Genomic DNA, 27,291 nt, shown 5'->3' on the forward strand with positions numbered 1-27,291 from the left:
ATAATATTTGTATCTTAGCCTGTTCTATGTCTTTTTCTACAGGCTTTTATTTTGAACTGTACCCCAAAAATGCATTTCTAGATGTTTCGACCATGAAGTGGATGAAAAAGTGGTTGACCAACAAAAGTCCTCTTCAGAAACTACTTGTTGAAACATTCTTGTGAAACCTGAAAAGGCTTCTTCGTTCGAAAAAGTAATTATTACAGGATTTTAAACCCCGGTTAAATATAGTACAAGTCGCTTTGGAGGCGTCGCCCTCCCATGGCCTCCATTGCGGCGTTGGAGCATGTCTAATCTCTTACGTAACAACAGGACATTCACTGCTTCATTAGTAGTAACTCAATAGGATCACAGCAAATGGTGTTCACAGACAACAAGCTTTGCTTTGTTCAGTCGTTCTTCCGTGGGAAGTTGTTTTTAAGGAAGGGAAAATAACCTTGATTGTCAATTTCACAACTCGATCTCACATGTTGCATTGTGTCCTTAAAAAATCCATATTTGTTTGTGTCCCTGCATTTTTTTGAACTTATTTGCGTTTCCCACGATGACACATTCAAACTTGTATGCGCACACACTGGGGCTTTGATTGTTAGTAGACAGGAGCAGATTAAGTTCAGATTTCAGTTAGGCGCTTTAAAATTTGCAGATGCTTTTGCTACAGCAGGTAAAAGCAATGAGAGACACAGAAACTGAAGCTTTATTCATTCATATTTCCTTACACTGTATTCCCACTGTCCTCTAGGGAAACCAATTCTAACTTTTTCAACATTTAAATAGAAGATTTTGCTATTTAGATTCAATCTGTCTCACAGTAAAGAGGAGCAAGATGAAAGCAGAGACCTTTTGAACACACAAGTCTCCCGTTGTGTTTATGGTGTACAGTAAATATGGATCGAAAAATCAGACAGCAGTGCTAAAAATATACCATTAAAAAATGGCACCACACAGCTGAGGTGAAATGGGATTTAGTTGCCCAGTAACCCATTTGAGATAATCAATGAATCTATTTCAATAAAAGCTGATTCTACTAATCTGATGTGTACTGGTTGTGGTTTTCTTTCTTGGCAAAGAGATGGTATAGTTTTGTCATTTGAGCTGTGTTTATTCACTGTGTTCAGCAAATCTCTTGCTGCTCACTGGAGCTTTCTGAAGGTGAGAAGTCCGGGCAATGGCACCAGGTCTCTACGGGACATTTACCATGTGCGCTGTCTCCTTGCAGAGCTGGCAAAGTGTTGGTAATTATTCTTAAAATAAAACACCCTTCACAACAGAATCAAACCTGGAAAGACTGGTGGTTGGCTGGGCTTTTGGGGAATTTACTAGACATTTGGACCATTTGCAGTGAGAAGCACAGACAAAAAATAGTAGAAAAGTAGAAAGAGGCAAAAATGAATCTTAAAATCAATCAGCCACTACTTTGCAAAAGTCATTTAAAGTGCATTACATCCAGGCAATGATGTGTCAGTGCAGTGATAAAGTCATTTTGTTTTTAGAGTTTCAGCGCAAAGTTGGAAATAATGCTGACGGGGCACAAATTATCAAATGCACCAGCTTGATTGCAAGCTGTCCACCAAGGTCAGGAAAGTAAAAAAAATATTAAGCTTGCATTTGTGGAACTTGTTAAAGGCCTGATCTCTTCGAGCTGTCTGATTCATAATTTATAGGGACTTTAAATTACTCAGTGGCAGCACTTCAAAGGTAGCCAAGAAGGTGTCCATAATATGAATCTTTTCTAATGTGAGCGTGAACCACTGGTAACAAAGTAATCGTTAATCCTGTGTGAAAAAAAATAAATCTTAATATCACTTCTATAAAATCACCCCAGTGTGCATGGCTTAACTGCATCCCATTCAATAGAAGTAGAATATGTTTTATTAAAATGTGTATTTCCATAAAATAAAGCAAGTATAGGCCTAGAGGTATGTTAAATACTTTTACACCAAGATCTTAAAGGCTCACATCACTCACGAATATTATTACTGCACTCCGGAGCTTTTTTAGATTTCAAGAGGAAGCATTATATGTCCCTCTAGGAAATGTGTGCACAGGGAAATAGCACTGTCTCCTCAATGGGCCTTTTCAAGTACTTCCTGGGGAAAGGCTGGACCACTCTGATACATTGTGTCCCCTCAGCGCACACTCCATCATTGCGCAGAGTTTCCTCAGCCTTAACGAGTGACTTAACGAGTGTTTTTAAAAGCAGAGTTTTCTTCTGTCTTTATAGCTCTCTAAAAATATATGGACTTATCTTACGTTTGATTATTAGTCTTTCTAATTAATCACTTACACAGGATTTATGAGTTTAAACGCAGGTGGTGCGGTGCAGGCACATTTCCGTGTTAGAGAGACATTGGAAATAGTGCTGTGCTATACTGCAAATTGTAGTATCGATTGGATACAGAGTAAATACAGGGCCAATACTGCCACCAGTGACCTTTAAAGGCAGTTTATGTATGGGAGAGCAGTGCGTCATGATCCAATACCAATACTAGCGTTGGTATCGACACTATTGATATTTGTATTGATGCATCAGACAAATCCATTACCAAAAACCAGCATGCTCACATGCATAATCAGTCAGGTTGGATAAATTTATCTCAACCATATACAGTGTGATGTAGTTGTCATGTAGAAAAAGGATAACAAGATGCCTGGCCTTGGTTTAGAGGGTATTAACTGAGTAAATGTCAACGAAATCCAAGCTGCTTGTTTAAATTAATGTAATTATTCTAAATAAAAAAAATATGGTGAGCTTGAGCCATGAAACACGTCAGGGATGAAACACTAGTGTCTAACTTAAAAAAAAAGAGAGAGAGGTTGGGATGAGGGGGGCTTAATTGTACACTCCTTTCATTTGCTTTCTTTATATAACAGGATCAGGCAGATGGTGTTTGGGTAACACCAGCCTTACATGACTTCCCTCCACTCCCAGTTGTTCATAATCATCGCTGTTAGGAATTGCCACCACAGTATTAGTGTAACCACGCAGGTGTAAACAAACCTTAAACGCTGCAACACTTGATCTGCGGGGGGAAAAGAGCAAAAAAAAAAAAAAAAAGCAAGAACGCGGATATCCTGTGAGATTTATGGGAATCTGTAAAGCACACGTTGTGAAAAAATTTTTATGCACTCAAATATACTTTAACTGACTTTTGGAATATTATAAAGAACCGTCCAAGTGCGCATGTGATGCTGTTTCTAGCGCACTCCGCATTGTAGCAGTAAGCTGCCCCCCCTCCTCGCCAGCACCATAAAGCAACATTAACGAGCTTGCCAGCAGAGTTGGCGCTCTGCAAATATTGGAGCGTGCGTGCGCGCGCGCCCTAGCAGTGGCAGCGGTGTACAGTAGCATGGCAGACTGCAGTAAATACAGTGTTGAAGAGGCGGGGTTTGACATCTCCGCTCTGAAAACATCTCTAATCCAGTATTTCAGGTGGCCAAGTCGACCGAGCGAACCATTGCTCACTACCGCCGCGCTTCAGAGAACTGCAGCACAAACGCACGCCTCCTCCAGCCGGAGTGTACCGCGAGTGGACAGACGGGGCTGGTGTGTATCCGAAGTGGAAACTCGCCGTAGGAGAAGAAAACAGAGAAAAAGCCGGAGAGGGAGAGAGAAGTTTAAGCGACGCGAGGCAACACTTTACTTGTCTGGGCGGTGTTTTAGTTCCCAGCGTCTCCCCGTTTGAAGAACATAGTAAGCAGAGACTCATTCGGCTTTTCGGCGAAACTCAACCAAAAGAAAAAAATTACTTCCAACTCTTGTTCAGCGAACTCTAAAAAGGATATTGCGGCACTTTTTGTTGTCATTATTCAGCCACAGGTAAGCGTCAGCTGAAGTTTGACAAATGTACTTGTCTTTCCTTGTTTATGTTTGTGGCAGTACGTGGGGGCGGAAGCTCTACCTGGAACTCAGGTAAGTCGGAAACCAGGTAGGCCTAGCGTTAGTTAGGCTAGCTTTAGTTAGCATAACTTGCTATAAAAATATAGGTGTGGAAATTGTTTAGAAGTTTAGTAGAGTTTATTTGTCGTTTTTATTTTTTGACTGTTTATTTTATTCAGTTTATTATTATTATTTATGGGCCTTGAAATAGGCTCACTGTGAACAGTGAGCTGTGAGTGAGGCTATGAATCGGTCATTAAATATTATAAAATGTAGCATAAGGTCACGGAAGCTGGCGTGACGTTTTTAGTGTTGGAATGCTTTATTTCGTGACACACACACGCGCGTTATGTCAGCTTTTCTGTCACACAGTGTGCTATCAGAGGATGTCTCATCACTTTTTATTGCGTGTGGAAAGGTTTCATGTTGCGCAATCATGTACACTTTTGTTTATATCTACAGGAAAAAATTGCTGCTAGTCTGGTTTTTGTTGTTGTTGTTTTTGTTTTGTTTTGTTTTTTTTTTGGGGGGGGGGATCAGATCTGTTGTAACAGAACTTCTCTTATGTGGCACCAGTAGACTGGTTTTTCCCCTCTAAACTCATGATAAGACCCTCATCCCGACGAGCCCAGTCCCTTAAGCACAGTGATGATGAGGCGATGAGATCATCAACCCTTTAGACATCTTGCTCACTCAGCCTTCACATTGATGCAAGTGGAACATTTCCTTAAGGACAAAGATGGTGAAATAAACATAAAGGCATGCCGACGAACCAGTTTTTGACGCTGGGCCTTCTGCCACGTCTTTGTGTGCAAGTACATTGAGCAAGAGTACTTGGAAAAACGTGAGCTTTTGAGAAGTACTGTTTACTAATGTGCTGTGTCTTCATCAGCTTTTTAGAAAGATGGTGTGTGATGATAAGCTACTAACCCAGAGGTCTGCCACTTCAGGTTTAGCTTTAAAAGTTTTTTCTTTATGCATTTAAAAAAAAAAAGTTGCAGAAAAAAAAAGATAAATTGGGGGCAGGGTCATGATCATGCTTGATGTTTCTTGGCTAGCTGTTGTCAAATGAGGGGCCATTAAGGAAGCAATTGTGAGAGCAGAAAGGCGGATGTTATATTTCAGTCAGATTCTATTCAGCTTTGGATCCTGGCTCTGTGCTTTTGTTCTTCCTTTTCCTCTGTTGGAAGCAGTAAGGAGTAATGGGTGACTCAGCGCGGTGTGGGTGACCTGTTCAGTTTCACAGGGTTGAACACGGGGACCGTGTGTTGGAACGCAGCAAGACTTTGAGCAGGAAGCCCACACAGGAAATGACCGCTGCATTGTTACCCATTCTTAAACCATGTCTGCAGTCTGCAGGGAATTTCAAGTGAAGTTTCACTGTTTTTTTTGTTTTTTTTTTCTGGGGTTTTTTTTTTGGGGGGGGGAGGTATTTATTTATTTTTTTGTTTGTTTTTTTGTAGAATAAACACACAGGGTCAAATTTATTGCTTGTTCTTGTACATGCATTGGCTGCTTGTTTATGAATCTTTCCTAGTTCTAACGCCTAATTAATTAAACCGACCGAGGGAAGAAATGTTGAATGCATTCAGTTCAGGGAAATTTTAAATGTTGCTTTAAGAGTAGTTTATGAGGAAGAATTGTGATTCATCCTTACTCTATCAATATGAGTCAGACTTGGAACTTTGTATGACTTTACCAAAAGTGGAGAAGTTCATTTTCAAGTCTAAAAACAGACCCAGAAAATGGGAGTAATTGTCCACTTGTCAAAAGTCAATCTGTTCCAAGGAACGGCTCTAAATTCAGATATGGTTAACTTAACGCTAAAATAGATTTTACACCTGGCAGCCTTTATGAACCGCACTTTATAACAACAAACCCACTGCACTCTTTTACCTCGCTCAGCTATTTTTATTCACTTTATTTGGATCCACCCCTTTTCTTTCTAACATTAGTGTTTCTATGTTAATCTAGCTCCACTATTCTTTAATTTAAAAAAAAAGATCTCATTTTGCTGTCAGCCGGAAATGATTTTCACGTGTGGTTAAAGCACATTTAGAAAAGTGTCTGTGAAGGTGGGAAAGAGATGACGCATGTTATGGCTGTCATAGGATGCAGAGTAGGAGCCGGTGTGCGTGGCCCTGAAGTTATTTTTCTGAAGAGAAAGTTGAATATTTACGAGTTTCCTCTTTAACATATGCCATTAAAATGCATGACACGCAGCGAGAACACGTGTGCAGCAATTGCTTTTTCTACGTGATCTCCAGTAAGGAAAAAGCCATTCATCAACAGTGAGTCACAGCTGAGGAGTAACAGGAGGGAACACGCTCGGCTGTCATCTAGGTGTATAATGCACCAGCTTGACAGGGAGATGTATTGATCTGCATTTGAGAGGAAGGAGTTTCAGAGACGTTAAGCTGTATCGTACTCTGTGGCTGTTCATATTGTAAATTGTGAACGTGAATTAAGAATTAATCCTTACAGCCTTATTAATTAATAACGCTGTAATTTGGGCTTTTGAAAAAGCCGATGTGGAGAGAATTACAGACTTTCGCTACTGGGAACCCGAAAGTCGACCGGTCCAACAATATATACATCAGAAATCTTCTCTCTTTGTGTTGCTGCAATGATGCATTTCTATTTTTGTTTCTTGAAAAAAGTGACATAGTGTGACTCAATTTACCACAGATTGATTCATCAGCAGCTGCTGGCGTTGCCATATTAAGGAGATCAGTTGAATCATTGTTAATGGGGCTATCCATCAACTGATCACTAACTCATAAATTATAGCATCTGACTCTCCACTCCGTCACCCCAAATTTGGACACATTTTACAGATCCTCCAGGCTCGTCAAAGCTGCCACTGCACAACATGCTCTTTGGCTGACTGCTTGAAGGTGCTAGCCTTAGCATTTTCCATATGACAAGGGGAGAAGGGAGTCATTCCTGGTCCTTGTTTGACAAGTCTGAGCCAGTCTTTGTTTACAAAGGAAGACTGGACTTCCTGCAGTTGTGCCCCTTGGTGAAAAAAAGAAATGACTGCTTTTGTTTGGCTCTTGTTTTTGGCTCAATGCTGCATCTCTGACAACTTTTCCATAGTACATTGAAAATCATTGCTGCTGTTGTTTTTTATGGATAACTATTTTATCTAGTAACAATGTTTTCCAATGCAATATTTCTCCTTTTAAATGGCTGTAAGTCAAGGATGTTGCATAACCACATGGATAACTAAACTCGAGATTAGAAAGCAGTTTTTAAAAACAATTATTTATATAATCTGTTCCTAAGTGTTTATTACTTCGGTGTTGTTTAAACAGGAGCTTTACTGACCTCACCAAATTCTTTGTAAAGACTGTAGTGTCAGCAGATGAGATGTTTTAAGACACTACTGTTCATGTGTTCAGCTGCTAGTGAGGGGAGGGGCTGTGTGTCAGCTGGAGGAGGCAAAGTACTGCTGGTATGAATACTGTTTCAAATGAGTATGTAATCCATTTTTATTGACAACCCTATTCAGTTATCATGCTTTAGGTAACTACAATATTGTAAAAAGCAAGTACCTTTTGAGTTTTAAAAATGTTGGTATAATAGGTATTGTAAATATCAGTTCTGGTGATATCCCTAAATATAAGATGTAAACATATACTTAAGGATATTTCATGTGTAAAGTAGGATCTGATTGATTATTTATTTTCTGCAGTTTTAAGCGCTGCTGTGTAAACTAATGTTTCCCTTTTATGTACTTTACCTCAGTGGAACTTTGGCACTACGTTTGGCCACAGGTGTGACCTAATTTCCACTTATCAAAGATACTTTGCTGCATGTGATTGAACTCTGCTTCACCTGTGTGTATGTGTGTGAGAGCGCAATTGCTGGTTAATTTTTAAACATAGCCTTTTGTTATCTTTAATCACCAATGTTTTGTTTTAATTACGAGAGGTAATTCAAAGAGAACTCGAGGGAGCTACTTGCTCACAAGGCAGAAACTGGAGGTCAACACGACTGTGTTTTAAAGTGAAGTCAGGCGGTTTTGTGGACTATGTTGTTGGGATCGAAGCAGAAAAGGGAAAATAAGAGAAATATGGTGTAATTCTCCACTTAGAGTTGAAAGCAAAGGGTGTCAACAGCCGTCTTGGCTTACTACTCAGTGATGTAAACTTGGCTTATGGACAATTTTGCCGCTGGCCAGATTCGTTTCCTCCACCTAGGTCTGTAAACAAGAAAGCACATATTTCATATGGCTGCTGTTAGTTGAAATTGATTGTGGGGGATCTGTTTTCAATTTTAAAATAGGTATTTTATCATTAATATCACATAACAGAAGAAGATGAAATACAGCAAGAATGTCAGCAGAGTCATCTGTGCAGGCAGTGTGCTTCTCTCTTTACTTTCTCGTCACTCTTCTTGGTCCGTGTTTACACGTTAGGCACAGTATGTGCTACTTTAACCTTTCAGGATTGTAGCATAGCCAACCCTTGTCTAAAAATGTGCACGTATCCTGTAGTGCCAACACTATGCGGTCTCTGTCACCTGATGTTTTCTGATTTCCTGCTTTTATTTTATTTTATATCCATTAATCCCCTCGTAACAAACAAAAGAAAAAGAATAACACTAATGTTAATTAATTATTGTTAAATAAAGGCGGTGGTTATAAATTCTGCCTGCTTAACTTAAGCCAGACAGCAAAATGTTGATCTTACAATCGTCACAACATTACTGAAGTGTACTTGCTGTCAGTTTTGCTCCTAGAAATGATGGTTTAACATAACTGAGCTTGACAGTTTTTTCCAAATGGACCAATATAATGCAATAACATTCATAGGACCAGAAAGACAGAGCCATATTTACTCATGCTGTTGTCAGCAGTGTCTCAATACAGCACATGCTTCAGCTTCTTTCTCTGTTACATCAGTTTGACATTGAATAATGTAGACAAGGGTTGGGATTGTTTTTGCATTCTGCTAAATGGGTATGGGTGAGACGATAGCCGGATATGTTTGATGCTTGCGTATTATTCCCTGAAAACAGGAATAAATGTACCAGTTCCTAATTAACAGAATCAATAAATGTATAATGGATTAGTAGAGTGCTCGGCCTCTGTCGTCTAAGGTGTAGGTGATTAATTTAATTGTTTTTCCATTTCATCACATGATCACAAACTTGATGTCCTTGTACAGACTTGTCCCGACTTGTGATGTCATCGGCAAAGGTGGGTTTTCCATTTGCCAGTCCAGCCCTGAAGCAAATCCGAAAACAGCAGCTCTTAAGAAACTCTGAGCTTAAGTGATTGCTTTGGAATGCTGTTGCCAAGGAGCCCAGTTGCAAAGTACAACGGCAGAGACATTTGTGCATTTAGTCAGAGCATGTGAAGATGACTGTAAAATACAAAACTGCAGCTTACAACCTTAGATTCTGCATCGAACTGCGTTGTTGCAATGTCATCATACATCGAGGATTCCTAAAATACCACGATGGCAATGTCGTCCTGCAAGTTTCAGCCGAAACTTTTCAGTGGTTCTGGCGACTGTCACAAGAGGGAAGTTTCATTGTTTGTTCTAAGTAGGGCAGTTTTTTCTTCTTCTTCTTACTCTGAATAACAAAATGTTTGAGGTTTATTCTTTGCGACTATTTTTTGGGTCTTGGGGACTAAAATTGGATGAGTCACTGTTGCACATTGTTGCTTCTTTGTACTTTTTGGTACTGGAACAATGAGAACAATGTGAGATATGTAAAGTTACAAGGACATGTCCTGTTACCATTTAAAATGCTACCATGTGAAAATCCCAATAAAGACATCACAACTGAAAGGTTTTGACTGTATGCTGACCTCTTTGGCCATTCACTGATATTAACACCCCCCACTGACTTGTTCAGCATAAACACAGACACTTTTAAGAGGTTTGCTGGATGAATGTGTTCCGGCCAAGATGCACTTTCCCTCCAGATTTTGTTGGTGTAGCTCAGTTTATTGCATCTTCAATTGTTTGTTAAAATGCTCACTACAGCTCAACTCATGGTGGAAAAAAAAAATAGGTCAGGGCAGTCTTTCTTTGTAGCTGATTTTATAAAAAGCGTGACGGGGCCAGACAAAGTAAGAAAAAAATGGGACGGAATAGAAACTTGGAGCAGCATTATATGGGTTTTTAGAAATGTCAGGCCACAAATAGCTGACTAGCAGTTTCAGACTGAGCTCTCCTCTGGAGTTACAGCCGCCCACGTTGTTTAAAATTCATTTCAAACTATTTATTTCACTTCAGGTTCACACAGTTGCAATAAAGAGATTATGAAAATTTATCAGGATAACTGAGTTGCTAATTAAAGTTGGTCTGGTTTAAAGTCATAATTCTAGACAAGCACGGTATGACTGAACTAATTACCACACAAACAGTTGAATTTTTGTGTGTGTCTTTATTGGACACACTAATAACTGGCGGTGCAAGCTGAAAAAAGTAAAGTAGTTCTAGTTAATTGAACCTTTTGGTAGCACCAGACTCGGTTATTAATATTGCTGCTGCTAAACTTACACAACCATGTGAAGGAATTTTAGACCATTTGTCCTCCTGATCAAGGCCTTTCACATGGTTATTCCAAAACATGTTTTCTTTCTTTTTCCACCATTTAATTATAAATTTACTTGTTTGTGTTTGCAGTACACTATATATTCTTATATTTCTCCAGCTTCTTACATGCATAAGCGTCAGGTTATCGACATTATCTCTCTCTTTAAAAATACAAAATCAAATAAATAAAATCTTTATATCCTTCCTAAGATAGAAACGTAAGTCCACCGTGCCTCCACTATGCTTCAGACTGAAAAAGAGGTTTTTGGGTCCTCCAATCATGATGCTATTTATCCCAGACATGTGGAAAAGCCCATAAACCCATTCACTGGTTTTCTTTTTGTTGACACATGAGCAAAAATGTAAGCTTTGTAGAAATTTCTGCTGTTTTGCCAAAATAACAGGATTGCAAGTTGAGCTGAGTTTGAGCTTTGCTGGCTGCCTGCTCTACGGGAGAGTCCTCCAGTTTTAGACCGTGTGTCTCGGTGCTGATTGATGTACAGCCACGTCTTTAGAACTGCTTTTTCAGGCCTCTCTCCCCATATGTATTTTTAGCATTTATAAAGTGAAAGTTGTGATTGGTGTTTGCAAATAATGCCACAATCTTTGTATGCTTCTATTTCAACAGAGGTACCACTGCATCCCATAGTGAGAAGTACGCAGAATTTATTCAGATGGGTCTTTTAACTATTGTTCGATTATGTTGAGTAGAGAAAGGGAAGTAGTTTTCTGGTTTCAAATTACCGTGTAAATTGAGGACCTTAATTAAAGTCCAGTAACAAGATGGCAAATTAAACAGATCTGTTGCTTTGGATTCTGGTCCCTTATTTTTTTCTATTTAATATGATGTTGGATTATTAATTGGATGAAACATTAACCAATTAACTGACACTGACAAGAGTTAATCCCCTCCAGTGAAAGTGATACATACTGGGGAAGTGATGTTCTGCGTCAGTATTAGAGGGGGGGAAAAAAATCCAGTGTTTCCTCTAAGCTCGCTTCCTGTCTGATGATAGCTCTTTGCACAATTGTCACCATCGCCCCTCCCTTTTTTCTTTTTCTTTTAAGTGTCTTTCTTTTGTCTATACTGTAGAAAATTTGAAAATTCATAATTCTTAATTTTTCTGCCTTTTAAATGAAGTACAGGCTGCAGCCTAGTGAGCTGTAACTCCTACGTGTGTGTTGGCTCTCTGTCTGTATTGTTTAGGAAATAATAAATTTGTCTGAATGTTAATGTGAAACCAAAGTTAGTGCCATCTTTAGTTTGACACGCCTCCAGTGCAAAGGGTGGCTGTAAAAGTTAATATATAAGCTTTCCTGACATGTATAAACAGTCAGGTTTGACCTCAATTTGGAGGTACACGACTGAAATTTCACATGTGACTTCCTGTGGTATTGTTTTGAATCACTCATCCAGTGCAGTAGTGTTAAATGTATGTTAAAGCAGCAAGGCATAATGGATAAAAAGCAGCAAACCACATTAGCTGTTAACGTGTTTTTAAATCTAGTTCTCTTTTTGTTTTTTCTTACACAGCCCGGTCGTGTTTGCTGTCTAACCTTTCGACGTGTGAACTTCTGAGCGGGAACAAGGGAAGAGTCGCCAGGACCATGTGGCAGGATTTTCTTATAGGTGTCAACAATTTGTTCTGAAGCTGTTATGAAGTTTTGACCACAAACAGCACAAGATGTTTGAAATGCGTCCCTTCGTGTTGAGAATGCATCATATTAGATCACTGGTTAACAAAGGCCGGCCAAAAAGAAGAGTTGGATTGTAATTTTTTTTTGTGTGTATGTGTGCGTTTGTGCGCACATGTGTGTTTATTTTTCAATTTTTAATACAGAAGATTTTTAAGTAATTGGCACGATATAAGGACCTTTTCCTTGAGCTGCAGACATAGACTGGACTCCCATGTATAGCAGAGCAGCCGCTGCAGCTTGTGGAATAACTTAGCTTCAGACTGTTGGACAGCTGCTTCTTCAGGGCTCCGGGGATCTGATCTAAGCATCCACCCACCGTGTCATCTGACTATTTCACCTGTACTAAGGCAACCCTACTAACCAATGGCATGGGTCAAGTTCTTCAGGAAGCCAGGGGGCAATCTGGGGAAATCCTACCAGCCGGGGAGCATGCTGTCTCTGGCCCCCACCAAAGGACTGCTCAACGAGCCTGGCCAGAACAGCTGTTTCCTCAACAGTGCTGTGCAGGTTTGTTGACACCTCATGAACATTTTTATGTAAAAACTGCACAAAAATGGCGGTCACTGCTTCTAACCGGTCCTCCAAACTTCTTCAATTTATTTGCTGCTTGTATAACTTTATTTATTGCAGCCCCCCTCTGGGAACATGTTCCACCCTCTTGAAAAAATAACCATTATTCATTTGGAAATTGCAAAGCTTAGTCACTGTCTATATTTGTCAGAGCTTCCCAGCTATTTATTCATTCTGGATGGTTAGTTTTGTTTTTTTTCTTGTGGGGTACTGGCTGGTGAGTTAGTTCATTATATCAGCCAACGCGCAGTGAGGTCAGCATCGGACGGTCTTACTCAGAGGGTGTGTGAGACAACCGATGAGCTGGTCGAAGATGATCATTACTTTCGGCTTTGTTTCTGTGAGGGAGTTGTTCTCTCACCCACTCCTCGTTGTTATGACCTTGGAGAGTTTATTATTGTAGCATGCCTGCATGTTATGAGCAACTAAAAAGATGTTAAGTTTCATAATGGGGGGAAAAATGTGAATCTTTTCTTAATGATTATTTTGTAAATAGGCAGATTGGTACAGAAAATCTATATATTTGAAGTGCATATGAATGTGTTTGCTTGACTGCTTTATCTTGTAAGTAAGAGATATGCCCAACATCTTATGGTGTAAGGGCAGCCTCACGAGCTTCTGCTCTATCCCTTGTGTAGGTACTATGGCATCTGGACATCTTCAGACGCAGCTTGAGGCAGCTGCCTGGACACTTCTGTCTGGGAGAGTCGTGCATTTTTTGTGCATTAAAGGTAAGATGCGATCATAAGCCTATTTAATAAGAGCTGACACTTTAAAGTAACCGTGCAGCTCCTGTTTGTCAGCATGAATGTGTAGAGCATCTGCTCTCATATTCAGACTGTGCATTGAGCGGTAAATGTGACACAAATGCTTTCTGTAAACACAATATGCCGTTGTCAGGGTGTAAACAAGTTCTTGCTCTCTTCTTCAGGGTATTTTCACCCAGTTCCAGCACAGTCGGGAGCGAGCCCTGCCCTCTGACAACCTGCGTCACGCCTTGGCGGAGACCTTTAAGGACGAGCAGCGCTTCCAGCTGGGCTTCATGGATGATGCCGCAGAGTGCTTTGTAAGTTCCTGTGGCAACACTATGGCGGGAGGGATTCGTGTATGTTTGTGTGTTATCCTGCCGCACAGCTCAAGCGAAGCACTGCCATGAAACTGTTCGGCGAGGTCACTGAAACAGCTTCTGTCCCTCCCATCAACCCCAGCCACATAGGCGCTGAATATCATCATGACAGCTTATATAAGTACCAGAGTTGTGTTTGAACCGCTTTTTTTATCTGCTGCCATAGTATGGCACATGAGCTTTTGAAGAATCACTTTCATATGGTCTTTATCGTTCTAGCATATTGCTTTCAGTTTTTCTGCTCTTTTACCACTTTAAAAAAATATTTTCAACTAGTCTAATTATTTTTGTCCCAGTTTTACTATGACTCCAGCCAAAAAGGAAAGGTCCTGTTACCCTGCTTTTAATTTGTTTAAAAAGTTTTACTTTGTCAATCACGTTTGGTTAGTGAATTTTTTCTCTTACAATGTTGATATCTTGTGCCTGTAAACTGTACACCAAAATGGCACAGATGTATCCTGATTTATTTATTTTTTTGTTCCCCTCCCCACGCAACGGTTGTTTATCTATTTAGGAAGTGCAATTACACAGAAATGGAATAAACAAAAGAGGGAATCTGGCGAATACAACGGGGGGATGAGTGTACTCGTGCACATTGGGCTGTACAAGTGTGATTTTTGTCACTTTGCTTCTCCTATAAGTTACAGATCAACCTACCACATGATGAGGTGTTATGTAGAAAACCATATAAACTATATGAATAGTTAAGAAAAAATGGCACATGGGCAGTTGTCTGAAAAATAGTTGGCAAACTATTCCGTTACGAGATGTTCTACCTGCTATTTTGTATTTCAACTAACTACAAAGTTGGCTGGCTGAGGGGGGGAGATCCCAGAAACACTTACAGAAGTAGATATGTAAAGGAGTATGTCCACTTTTGTGTAAGTAATTAAAAGTTTTTGAGAATTCCAATAAATTTCTCTAATTTAAAAATATTTTTATGGATGCATTATGAGGACTAAAAAGGATGATTGTTGGGCTTATTATCAGCACGTGGTTCAGAGTTAGTCAGCATCTGTGATCACACGGGGGTCATCAGTGCACATACTAACGAAATGTAACATGCTGCCATCCAGACGTCTTTCTCAGAGACTCGTTAACTTATTTCAGCAGCACAAAAACCACCACTTGTGCTTTTTCTAGTGGTAAAAGAGTCTGGTTAATAGAGTGGCTTGTCTTGAGGCCAAACATGTTCCCATTAAAAATATTTGGTACGTTATGAAACGGAAAGACAAAGGAGGCCCTGAACTCTTTAGAAGCTTAAAGCCAGTGTCAAGCCAAAATGCAAAACCCCCTTCTTGGTTTTTCTTTTTTTCCCTTGGCTTTCATCTGCTACAGCAGTTGCTCTCCTTAGTTCCCAAACATGTACAGGGTGTTGTTAAAAGATATGATGCTCTATCTGAACTGTTGGTATCTTATTCAAAATATTTTCATGTTTTCATAGTTACAACGTTTGATGTTTTGCATTTGACTGCTTTACATCATTTAAATGATCTGCAGATTTTTATCTACGTTTTAAATCATGTCCCTGCTTTTTCAGAAGAGGGATTGTTAAACTGAAATTCCAAAGTTTTCTTTGTCTCATGTGGACGTACCATTTCTTAATACCGCGCAGATCTTTGCCCTTGAGCGTTTTCTCTCTAAAGCATTGGCAGCAGTGTGCTGGCAGAGAATTTATGTGAGGAGTTGGCTAGTGTCAGATTAACAGCCTGTGAAGTATAGCCTGTAACCTTTGCAGGCCTACCTCACAGCCTTAATATTTCATAAACTCACAAGCGTTAGAACCAGGAAGGAGCTAAAACGGAGTGGAGCTTCTTCTTTTAACGTGCTCCTTCTGCTGCAAGGTTTACAACACGACTGCTAAAATTGAAGTTTCTGTATAATATGGGCCGTATATTTTATTACACTGCAATCTTTGTCTTGGAAATCGCTGAATTGGAGAGAAACTATAGGCTGTGTGGAATGTTCCCCCTCACCACCACCAGCCCCATACCTGACAGTTTTCCTGTCCTGTCACAGGAAAACATACTGGAGAGGATCCACCTGCACATTGTGCCTGAGGAGACAGATGCCTGCACTTCAAACTCTTGCATCACACATCAGAAGTTTGCCATGTCACTTTATGAACAGGTCAGTAAGAGGCTAGGAAGTAATAATAAATATTATATTCCCTGGAAGCTTGCTTGTTTATTCTGGCTTATCTAAGCACGAGTTGGTTATATTAATTTTGTGTCTTCACTTTGTGTGTGTGTGTGTGTGTTTTAGTTTGTTTAATCTTTGTTTGCACAGTCTCTACTGTGTTGAGTGGAAAAGCCAGACACACTAGACAGTGTTAGGATTAAGCGACATGCGCACACAGGTATTAATCACCGTCTGAGACAATAGAAATCCAATCAGTCATGTTTTGATACTGGCTCGCCCCCAGTGAAATATAGAGGGTGTTTCTGGTCAGGAGAGTACACATAAATTCCACCTCGGCGCAACACAGACACACAAACACACAAACACAAGACTCTTCCCCGTGGCTCTGATGCCCATCACTGTCTCTGTCCCGAACCAGTTCTATCTGTGAATCTAACAAATAATACGCCTTTGGACTAAATCCCTCAGGAGCAGAGTCGGTGGATTTGGTTCCACCTCGACTTCAGGGCACCCTATCCTGCAAATATTATAAAGGCCCAAATGAGCATTGCCTCCCTCAAACAGAGGCCTGAAATCGTACGCCTGATAATGTCAGTTGTCTGACTTAAAAGGATACTGGAGAGCTCGGAGTTTATATGTGATCACAGGGAAATAAGCCAAAAATCAAAGAACTGGTTTTGTCCCATTTCTGGAAAGTGACTCTCTGATATGCTAACCAGTCATATGCAGTGCTTACGTTTGCGAAATCACATGTGCACTTATTATTTCGTTAATTTGTTGGTAACTTCTATCCTTTTGTTTGTCGCCCACGTTGGTCACTCTCTCCTCTCTCTTCTGCAGTGTGTGTGCCGTAGCTGTGGGGCATCTTCTGACCCACTGCCGTTTACAGAGCTGGTGCATTATGTCTCCACCACCGCACTCTGGTAAGCCAAAGACAGTATGTAACCTCCTTTAGCACCCTTTTGTCATTTGTCTTGCTCCACACTCTCTTTCAATTATCACAAGGTCAGAACTCTGATTTCTTTTGCTGACTGCGGCATTTCAAAAGTGTGTTTGTCTCTGAGCGTGCCTTATCTTTATTTGTCTCTGCTTGTTCTTTCCTATAGTTCTGCTGACAATGTGCTGTTTACACTGCCTTCTTTCTCAGTCAACAGACGCCTCAGCGGAGAGATGAGTCTTTTGGGGACGTGTTAAAAGCAGCGAGTACGATCGGGGACCTTCGTAACTGTCCAGTAAGTGACCCTTCCAGAGTTTTACTGAAGCATTTACACCCAAAAATGACATTGATGTTGCGTGAAAGAGCAATCAGGAAAACATCAACTTTGTTGACTGGCCTCGCTGCTACTTAGTACACCCAGTACATATCATATTTCATAAATTGGCCATTACTGAAGTGTGAGAAAGATTATAAGAAAGTTAAAATGTCAACATTATTCAGTCTTAGCATCGTTTGACACATTTGGCCAGATGCCATGATTCTTTGGCTCAAACTGGTTGCGTGTAACTCGATAGCATTTAAATTACAAACCTTCTAGTACAAAAAAAATCTTATCTTGCCTTATTTAACCAGCAAAATTAATCATTTTTTTCAGTAAAATGTGTGATTTAAGGGCACTCTTTCCAATTAGTACATTTTCTTGGGGGCTTTTTGTGGTCGTAGGCTACTTTCTAACCAGCTGAACTTGTTTTTGTTGTCTTTATCTATGCGTCTCTCTCTCTTTTTGCCAGAGCAACTGTGGCCAGAAGATCAGGATCAGACGAGTCCTCATGAACTCCCCAGAAATTGTCACCATAGGCTTTGTGTGGGACTCCGACCAGTCGGACCTCACTGAGGATGTTATCCGCTCACTAGGGCCTGTTCTCAATCTTTCCTCGGTGAGCAATCTCATGCATTAGTTTCTATATCCTACACATTATGACGTTTTACTGGATTAATCTGAGTATTCAGAGATTTTATTGAATGTGTCAGTATATTTGTGAATTATTATTTATACAACTGTTACACAAGCAGTGCCTCTTGCCGTGCTGTTTTGATGTTGTTGTTTTTTTTTTTTTTTGTGCAATTCAACATATGTGGGAAATAAAGTAGGGATTTATTTCTCTGTAAATCGGGGTAGTTGCGTAAGCCGTCAACTCCCAATGCCCAGTTGGCCCATGCCACTGATCAAAAAGCCCCTGCTGGCCTTGGTCAGCTTGTCAAAAAGCCCCTCCTCTCATCTTTGTGTGTCTGTGTGTGTGCGTGGATCCCTTCCTAAGCGAACATGTCAACTAAATGGATACCACTGAGATGGGGGGGTTCAGCACAACTTTGTTTTTGTTTTTATGTTTTTTAATTTATATTCATATATTCTTAATCACAAGTATGCACAGCTGGAGTGATGTTGTCTTTTTTTTCTCATAAAAGTCTGCTTTCTGTTTATGTACATAGATCATTTTCAGCCATGTTCACAGTAAACATAAACTATAGTGACACATTACTTAATATGTGCTTGTTAGTGTTTACATCCAACACACGTGGATGAGTTCCACAAGCCAGAGTCGATCAGTGGAGTTGATGTGAGGACGTGCTCATACGAATTACACCTTACATAACTTTGATTTATTTATTTATCTTTTTATTTTGGATTGAAGCGTTTCAGCCACTCGTTTTACGACTCAGACAAAATTAGGACATGGGAAGAATTTTCAGTCTCACCCACCCGCTAATGTGCCACAAAGGCTTTTATTCATTGGGGAGTCACATTTCATGTGACTTTATTGGGCGTTAAAAGGGAGCTTACTGCCACCATCATTTGCTTTGAAATCCATTGTTTGTGTGAGTGAGTGAGAGCCGGAGAACTGGCTGTACAAGAATCATGGGAGGGACAAACAAGTCACACTTTGTATCATTTGAAAATAACACAGCATAGTACTAGGTTACCCCTGTAGCCAGGATGGAAAGATATGCTGCCCCTGCAGTGATTCAAACCAGCCTTTACTTGTACTGATTACCGAATCAATGCTAGTTCATTCCCTCAGACCTTAATCTGTAAACAAATGGAGTAACTGACGCTGCTAGCTCTCTGCATCATTTAGCTGCCTTCCAACTTACTTTGGTGGTGATTTAACTGTGTAATTGATGCATTTGTGTGTGTGTGTGTGTGTGTATACACAGCTCTTCTACAGGGTGACAGATGAGCATGCCAAAAAGGGAGAGCTGATGCTCGTGGGAATGATCTGCTACTCCAGCCGTCACTACTGTGCCTTCACCTTCCACACCAAATCTGCCAAATGGGTCTTCTTTGATGACGCAACAGTCAAAGAGGTGAGAGAGCGTGCACTAGTGCTCAAGTCATGTTAAATGAGTCACATGTGAAAATAAGAAACATATTTATTATAATAGCAAGGAAGTTGTACAGCACACATATGAAAAGTCTTTTTTTTCCCTTCCTTGTGGTATTTTTAGATGTTAGAATAGAATTAGTGCAAGCTTTTTCTAAAGAAGAAAAAAATCCGAGTTTGGGATTCATGTTATCACTGAACAGATAAGCAGAAGCTGCTACAGACGAGACCGAATGTTCAGTCTCTTATCTCTGTTACAAAGACTTTTTATCGTCCAATAAGGACCACATTGATTGCGCTTCATGAGCCTCTGGTTTGATGAGCCTTTATGGCAGCGAGGAGTCAGCCAAACTCCCAACTTCCTGCCTGATTTCTACTGCAAACACTCTACTCTGTAGTCTCAGAGCACTGCAGTAGTAAAGCACAGATAGCTAATAAAGACGTTTTTATTTTTTTTTATGAAGCTGGGTAAAGTTTAAGGAGATGTGACAATGCTGCGTTACAATGTGTAGTGTGCATGATGTAGAAAGTGGGTTTTGTGTGTCTGTGTTCTGGTAGTTTGTTTGTGCACACTCACTTTTGAATCCTATCATCCTTTAGTTGTTTTTTCCCGTTAATGTTGGATTTATTTTCATGGTGTGTACATGCAAGCATGCCTTCTGTCTCACATCCTCACAATTTTCACGGGGACTGTGGTGCAGCGGCCGGCTGGCTCTGTGTCAATCCATCAGCAGCTTGTGCTGCGTGTGCAACCCCTCCCAACTGAGATGGAGGAGCTAGAGTACTCTGCGCCTGCCAAGTCCATACCTGGAATGAAACTTGCCAGTGTTTCTGTGACTCCCCAAGTCCCAGCCCCTTAATGACTGCTGCAGTGTAGCCCAATTACTGTGTTTCCATTGCATGAAATAAAATTGCACAAAATCCTAAGTGCAGTAACTCACTAGCTGTTCTGATCGGATGGTGGGTCATGGGTAGCTTAAAGACACTTGCATTAATCAGAACATGGCCGATGTTAATGCACTAGTGGTAAATGATATGTAACATTAGCAACAGATAAAGCTTTACTGGTTTTAGCTGAAGAGGTTGGAGATTGTTTTGAAGCTCACAGATATATCTGCTTTAACATTCATTTAAAGATTTTCTGAAAACTGGAGGGCAAAAAAATAGACTTTAAGAGAAAAAGCTGTAACAGAAAGGCAGATTTGGCCAAGAGTCTTAACCCTTAACATGTCTTTGGCCCTTTCAGATAAAAAATGTTGTGCCTCACCATTGAAAAGAGGATCCAAAAATAACACAGATGTGTCTCTGTTTTGCCTTGATCTAACATGCTTTGTCAATCACGGCTTGTCTTCCTCCTCTATATTGTATATGTGCACATTCCCCAAGTCAAAATCCTTTCCCCCTCTGTCTGTGTTCCTTTGAATTGGTTGCTCTTTACCTTGTTTTGCCATCTCTTCCACACCTGCTTTCTCTTTCTCCCCCCTCCCTCTACCCCCGTCATTTGCTTAATTAAGGAGCACAGAAGCATCTGTTAGCCTGCAGCCTGCCTTTGTGGTACCTTTGTGGAGAGACGCGCACCTTACACAGCTTTGCTAATGTGATTGTGTGCTTTGGCCTTAGTGTGTTATATTCACTCACAAATTAAAGCTACACCCCATTTTGTCACACATAGTCTGAAGTTGCATGTGAATTTTATATATATTTATACCCTTGAATGCATGTTGGTTCACTTTGTGCTATCACACATGAAGGTATAGTATTATACGGTATGCTAAAATGTGTTAATTGACCCTGCTTTTTTCTTCTTTTCTTCTTTGTTTCCTGGTGCAGATCGGCTCCCGGTGGAAAGATGTCGTCAGTAAATGTATCAAAGGTCACTTCCAGCCTCTTCTTCTTTTTTATGCCAATCAAAATGGGAGCGCTATCGCCACAGAAGATGCCTCAAAACAAAACAGCAGCCAGTCCCACAGCAAGAACCCCGTTAATGGAGAAGCGCAAGGTACGATGTTTTAAAAATAACCTCAGAGGTCATCATGCTGGCATTTAAAAGCCTCGTCATAGCAGTTTTATATCAGGTGTGATGATGTTGTTGATTGAGTGTCTTTTTGTGGAAATGACACCATCCAAACTCCCCTGTGTGTTTCTCTTTGATATTCCAACTGTCTTTTTCTCAGCATTCATTATGTGGTGTCACATCCCAAATGCCCCATTTGATTATAATGTCCCACCATTAAAAAAAACAAGCAGCCATTAAAGTGAAGCTGATTGGTGCAGATGCCTGTCTTTTTAGTGCAGTGTTGGAGGCCAAGAAAAAGAAAATCTGAATGTTACTACTACCGCCTGGTCGAATGGCAAAGTGTAGCCAAAGTTTTCCGAGTGGTTTGTTTTGAAATGCAAATGTAGTCTCAAGTTTGAGGTGAATGTTTGCTGTGGGGTTTGAAGTGTGGCTTATTTGCCTCTGTAAACCTTTAGCTTGAGTTGAGCACTAAATCTTTCATGGAAATGTATTTTTAAAATTTTTTTTACTACTTAAAATTCTCACACAGCCGGCTGTTTAGTTGAAAAATTTCCATACTCCCTCCGAGTACATTAAAGTAACAAAATTAAAATGTAAAATTTAAATCAGAAGTCGGGGGGGGAAAAATAAGGAAAAAAACCTCCCAAATCAAATGCACTGTTTGCCTTTGCCGCTGCTGATGTGAACAGCTGAACATCTCTCCTGTTGGGATTACATATCCCTGGATTTGTGTGGTTGGGGAGGTTTTTATCCCTTTTAAAGACCCTCCTCCAGCCCTCCACGCTGGCTGTGCCCCAGGTCCAGGCTGTGGCAAGCGCTCACTGTCCGTCAGAGCTGACAGGGCGCCCGACTAAACTGGATCATCCTCCAAAAATCAAGAAGTAGTACACAGTGTGGATCTTGTAATTGAATTCTGTGTTGTAGTTTCAGGTAAAATTAGTTTTTTTATTTTATTTTATTGATCTTCACTCAACAGGATTTTTTTTTTCTTCATGGGAAGGACACGCCTACATGCATGGCCTTACCTTTAAAACATTTTTCCTTTCTTTCTAGTCACTGAGTCCCAAGTTTCAGTCTCCCCCAGAAAACTGGACCTCACCAGAGAGAACCTGAATGCTCTGCTGGGCCAGGATCTTTTCAAGAAAACCCCTTCAATCCTCAGCAGGGGCAGCACTCAGACCAGTGGAGGACGGGGAACAGGTAAAGGGGGGGAACGAATATGGAGGGATTAAGCAGCTTTTTTTTATTTTTTATTTTTTTATTTCATTTTTGCCTCTATTACAAATTAAATCAAATTATTAGCAGCGCAAACCAACCTGCTACAAACTGCTACACTTTGCTATGTAACCTGTGTAAACCTAGTTTATGGTTTACACACAAATGTTTTGATGTGAATAAGAAGAGATGCAAACAGAGAGGTGAGTCATGTTGTGTGGCAGTTTTTCAGCCTTGAAAAGACTCCTTAATTCATAAATATTTTGTCCTCGGAGAGTGGTGACAAGCACAGATCTGGAACAGCAGCTAGCGGAAGAGATAATTAAATGTCTTTGCTCCGAAACTAAATCTGGCCATGCTAGTAATACAGAAGGGATTAGAGACCCTTAGTGAGGAGAGAGAGAGGTCATTATGCACATGCTTAATTGCAAGCAGAGGGGAGAGTGAATTGAGAAGAGGAGTTATTTATGCGATTTAACGGCGTCTTCTTTGATATCCTTGTACATTCTGCTGGTATGAAGTTGTTCGTGTCCTTGAACAGATCACTATGGGAGGGGATGCTGCAAGACAATGAAATGTCAGCAGCTGCTGCAGTTTTAAGGAGTAGCAGAGTCAAATTTATCAAACTGATTCATCGTGTGGTTAAACTGCTACACTTCCTGCTTTGCGGAATGTGTGGAATCTCAAAAACATCCGCCGCTTTTTTTTTCTTTTCTTTTCTTTTTATTAAACGAATAAAAAATCTGGAATGATATGAATGTTTTGTTTCCTTTTTGTTCTGTTTTTCTGAGATGCCACCTCGTCCTCGCTCGCTTCCTTTTAAAATCTCACATGGTTAACAGCATTATTCCAGGACCAATCGTTGCTTTAAAGAAAGTGTGGGGCCAGAGATGCAGCGCCAGCCTCTGCATGGCCGTGTTTCCTCCCCGCTGCCTTTCCTCTCCCATCAGCACAGCAATGTGCCGTAAAGTTCGCCTGTGTCTACACACTCAGCAGCTGCTCAGTGCCTCGGGGGTGCCGGGGACGAAGAGCGACAAGGAAAAGGATGTAGCGGTGATAGATGTATCTATGCACACGGGGATAAAAATACTTTAATGGTGGGAATCTCCACCTGATTCAGCAAATGCCCCGTCGCTACTTTATTTTTATTTCTTTTAAGGGTCAGCGTTATTCAAGTGCTGGCTATATAACCTCGTCACACACTGAGGGGGAAAAAATGTCTCAAATACCTTTCTTGTCTTTTCTTGTTTCTTAGTGAAAAGCAATCACAAGAGCCGCCTTAGGGAGATTTCTCGAGAAGTTGCCCAGAAAGCAGGAGAGATGCGTAGGGCGCATTCACCCCGAAGAGAGCCTGATAGGACTGGTCAACACAGGGTGGAGTCACGCTACAGAGGTGGGTTGCTCTATACAGACTGCAAAACTGCACATACACAGAATTGCCAGGTGTTGCTTTACAAAAGCCCAGCCTTCCCCCTCCCTTATATCACCCTCTGTTTGGGAGCAATGTGTTAGAAAGGGGATTAGGTGCTGACGTCTGTTGGTGCCTGCCTTGATCCCTGTAGTCCTGTAGTCTTCACCAATATTATTAAACACACCAGAAACTAAGCAGATCAAACCAAAGAGCAACAAATGCTGATTTTAATTTTTTAATTTTTTTTATTCTAAGGTTTAAATTTGATTCCAAAATGTATTTCTGCACAAACTTTTCTCACAAATTAAGTCAGTGTGCCTTAATGAGTATGCTGATTAATATAGGTTACTTTAATACTCCTTCAGCATATCATTGCTTTCATTAAGTGTCAGTGTGTGGGGGGGATTATCAAGCACAATATAATACACCAAATCCACCATGACAACAGCGGTAGCCTGTGTTAGCACAGAGCTTGCATCCCTTTATGAATAAATGCACCAGGTTAAGGCAGCCTAGTGTCATTGTTGTGATGAATGGCGATTCTAGAGGTATAAATTAACCGTATCATAGTTCATTCTCAGACTCTCGACGATACGAAACAGGAAAAGCTCAATCAACTTCCTCAGTAGCCTGAGGAATTTTTCCATGATCTTTAACCGTATAGATTTAAACATCTTGCCCTTCTCCCAAAATGATTCACAGTCATGTGTACATTTGACATTATTGAGGTGGCAGCAGAAAATTTTTAAAACAGGCCGGTATCGTGGTGTATATGTGAGCAAAACTGTAGACAGCTCTGTTTAAAGTGATTTAACTGTGCCACACAGTCAGCAAAATCCAAAGCAGGGGACTCCATCTCTTGCAGGCTTATTCCCAAGAATGACAGTTTTATGTGAAGAATAAAATTTCATTTTTGTACGCTGAAAAAAGGATCAGGTTTACCCGTCATTTAGATGATGACTCCCGTACAAGGCAGGGAGCCTTTAGCTGCCAGCTTTAGGTTAGGGGAATGCATTTAACAGATGATCCTTGCAATCTAAATTTGCATGACACTAGTTTTTGTTTTATGTAAAAAGTACCAGATTTTGCTTAAAAATGTAGGAGAAGACTTAAGTATCAACGTTGTGAAAGGAAAACATGAAAAATTTGTAATCCAGCCCAATAACAAGAAGTATTCAGAGAGCGCAAACCTCCGCCAAGGCTGCTCACTCTCTGGGCAGCATTTAATTTTAAGGTAATAGTATTGTATTTTGTATATACTTATTTTCTTTTTTGTGTTCTTTTTAAAAGTACAGTAAAAACACATTTGGGATCAACTTGAAAGAAAGACCAATGTGAAATATAAAACTGATGTTAAAGGTTAAAAGTGACATGATATTTGGATTCAAACTAAATGTGATATTTAGAATCCATTTAATGAAAGTTTGACCCTACCTGACCTTGAAGAAGTGGCCTAAGGTCCAAAATAATGTGGCATTTAGAATTCCCATATGTCTATATGTTAATGCAAACAATAAGAGACATACAGCACTATTGTCACTGTGACTTTCACATCCATCTATTGCCCTTGAAGGACAGGCCAGAGGTCCAAAGTCACATCTTTTAAATTTGTATAAAGATCTTTGCATATGTTAACAATACAACGCACACTTGTAGGATTCATAGTTTCTGAGTTGTAAGGTTTTTGTTGTCCATTTTCGACCAATAAATTATGTTGTCCTTGAAGACCTCAGTGGATGCAAGACAAATTTTAATGGATTATTAACATGACTCCACTCGACACCCCTAAAATGTTTTCTCAAAATTTATTCTAAACTTTTCGAGCTGTCAAGTTTACAGCCAGAATGATAGGAAGCACGCAAATGCTTCTTGATAGAGATACTAGGAGACTGTTTACAAAAATTATTGTAATTCCTAAACAGTTAATGCAATACTTTGTCGAACCACTTGAATTCAAATTGAAAGTCAGTGACGGTGGAGTTCAGTCTGATTGTCTGAAAGTGTTCTGTAGATATATAAAGATGCAAATTTATAAAAAAAAAATGTATCATTGTCCAAAACTTTATGGGCCAGACTCTATGTAGGAACACACCGGTGACATCGATATCTGCATGGATGTCTGTGCATGAGCTTGCTGCCCTCTGTGCACACAGCATGGAAGAAACTCGACTCCTTGTGGTTGTAATTTACACTTTCCTGCCTGCTGCAGACATAAATGTCAGAAACTCCATTGTCATCATGCCCTTCCTTCACTCTCCACCTAGCCTGCTGTTTTCTTAACACAGCCCTGTCTTATTGTGTGGAAGTGCCAGTTTAAGTCAATTTTTACCTTTTGCAATGAGATTTATGACACTTTCCTTTTGTAATATCGTTCCTGCAACATGCCAGTCGAAAAAATTCTAATAAATATCCTCTACAGATATATTAGTTTAAGCTCTTGCATGAATTTTTTTTCTCGCTCTCTCTCTCTCAGACCCAGCTCACGACAGGACCTACTCCCGCTCAGCTTCACCTCCAGAGAATGGCTTCAAGCAGTACCTGGAGACTCGACTGTACAGCAGCCAAGGAAAAGGTCCCACTCGGACTGAGCGAACACCGCAGCTTGGGGGCCGGTCTTCCAATGAAAATTCTCGTTTAAGGCACCAAGTGCTACCTGATGTGCCCATTGTAACTAGTCGTCATAACAGGCGGAGACTAGATCAGATCTCAAATGGATACGATACAGACAGCAGCCAAGACTCCAGAGGGCTTTCTGGAAATATAGAGAACGGCCGCAGCAGGCCCGGTCGAGCTTGGAAGCCAATACGGGAAGCGCTAAATGTAGACAGCGTATTAAGTAGCGGGAATGTAAGTCACGAACGAAGGCAGCACAGCCCCCAGACGAGACCCAATAGTCAGTCGCCCTCACGTGATCGAGATTATCTGTGGGGAGGCCGGGAAGAACGTAAGCCAAAGAGCCTGATGACCATCTACGAGGACGAGCAGAAGCACGAAATAGGTGGCAGCCGAAGCTCTCTGGACTCGGACAGCCGCGGGGGCCACACTGACAAAGACAGAGCAAAGGGCTCAGCAACTCTTAAAGTGCGCAGTGACAACTGGAAGATTCAGAGAACTGAATCTGGATATGAGAGCAGTGATAGACTGAGCAATGGCTCAGCTAATCTCGACTCGCCCGTTGTAGAGAACATTTCTTCCAAGGACCTCCGGCCCATACCTGAGCTGCATCTGATGAGGTAAAACAGATCCTTCCACTTGGGTTTACATCACCCAGACGCACCAAAACTCTGCACTGCAAAGCATGATGCAGAGGAAAAAAAAGCTGACACAATATTTCCTGCATGACGACAGCATCAT

At 40.6% G+C, this 27,291-nt stretch overlaps 1 protein-coding gene across 3 annotated transcripts in view; it reads left to right on the forward strand.

Annotated features, from left to right (window-relative positions):
* The first annotated feature begins 3,259 nt into the window (after positions 1–3,259).
* The window catches only part of usp53a (ubiquitin specific peptidase 53a), a 30,706-nt gene continuing 6,674 nt past the window's right edge, over positions 3,260–27,291 (forward strand). For 2 of the 3 annotated variants that reach the window (XM_026161868.1, XM_026161870.1), the window contains exons 1-13: positions 3,260–3,820; positions 11,972–12,642; positions 13,344–13,436; positions 13,637–13,771; positions 15,851–15,961; positions 16,814–16,896; positions 17,121–17,205; positions 17,702–17,848; positions 19,128–19,277; positions 21,125–21,293; positions 22,365–22,511; positions 23,782–23,919; positions 26,411–27,170. In XM_026161868.1, the coding sequence (XP_026017653.1) occupies positions 12,499–12,642; positions 13,344–13,436; positions 13,637–13,771; positions 15,851–15,961; positions 16,814–16,896; positions 17,121–17,205; positions 17,702–17,848; positions 19,128–19,277; positions 21,125–21,293; positions 22,365–22,511; positions 23,782–23,919; positions 26,411–27,170 (2,162 nt within the window). In that variant the 5' untranslated portion in view covers positions 3,260–3,820; positions 11,972–12,498. Of the gene's footprint in view, positions 3,821–3,891; positions 3,914–11,971; positions 12,643–13,343; positions 13,437–13,636; positions 13,772–15,850; positions 15,962–16,813; positions 16,897–17,120; positions 17,206–17,701; positions 17,849–19,127; positions 19,278–21,124; positions 21,294–22,364; positions 22,512–23,781; positions 23,920–26,410; positions 27,171–27,291 lie in introns of those variants that run through there. The other variant, XM_026161869.1, reaches the window with a different exon arrangement.

Source organism: Astatotilapia calliptera, chromosome 3, assembly GCF_900246225.1.
Source record: "Astatotilapia calliptera chromosome 3, fAstCal1.2, whole genome shotgun sequence".
NCBI classification, from domain to species: Eukaryota; Metazoa; Chordata; class Actinopteri; order Cichliformes; family Cichlidae; genus Astatotilapia; species Astatotilapia calliptera.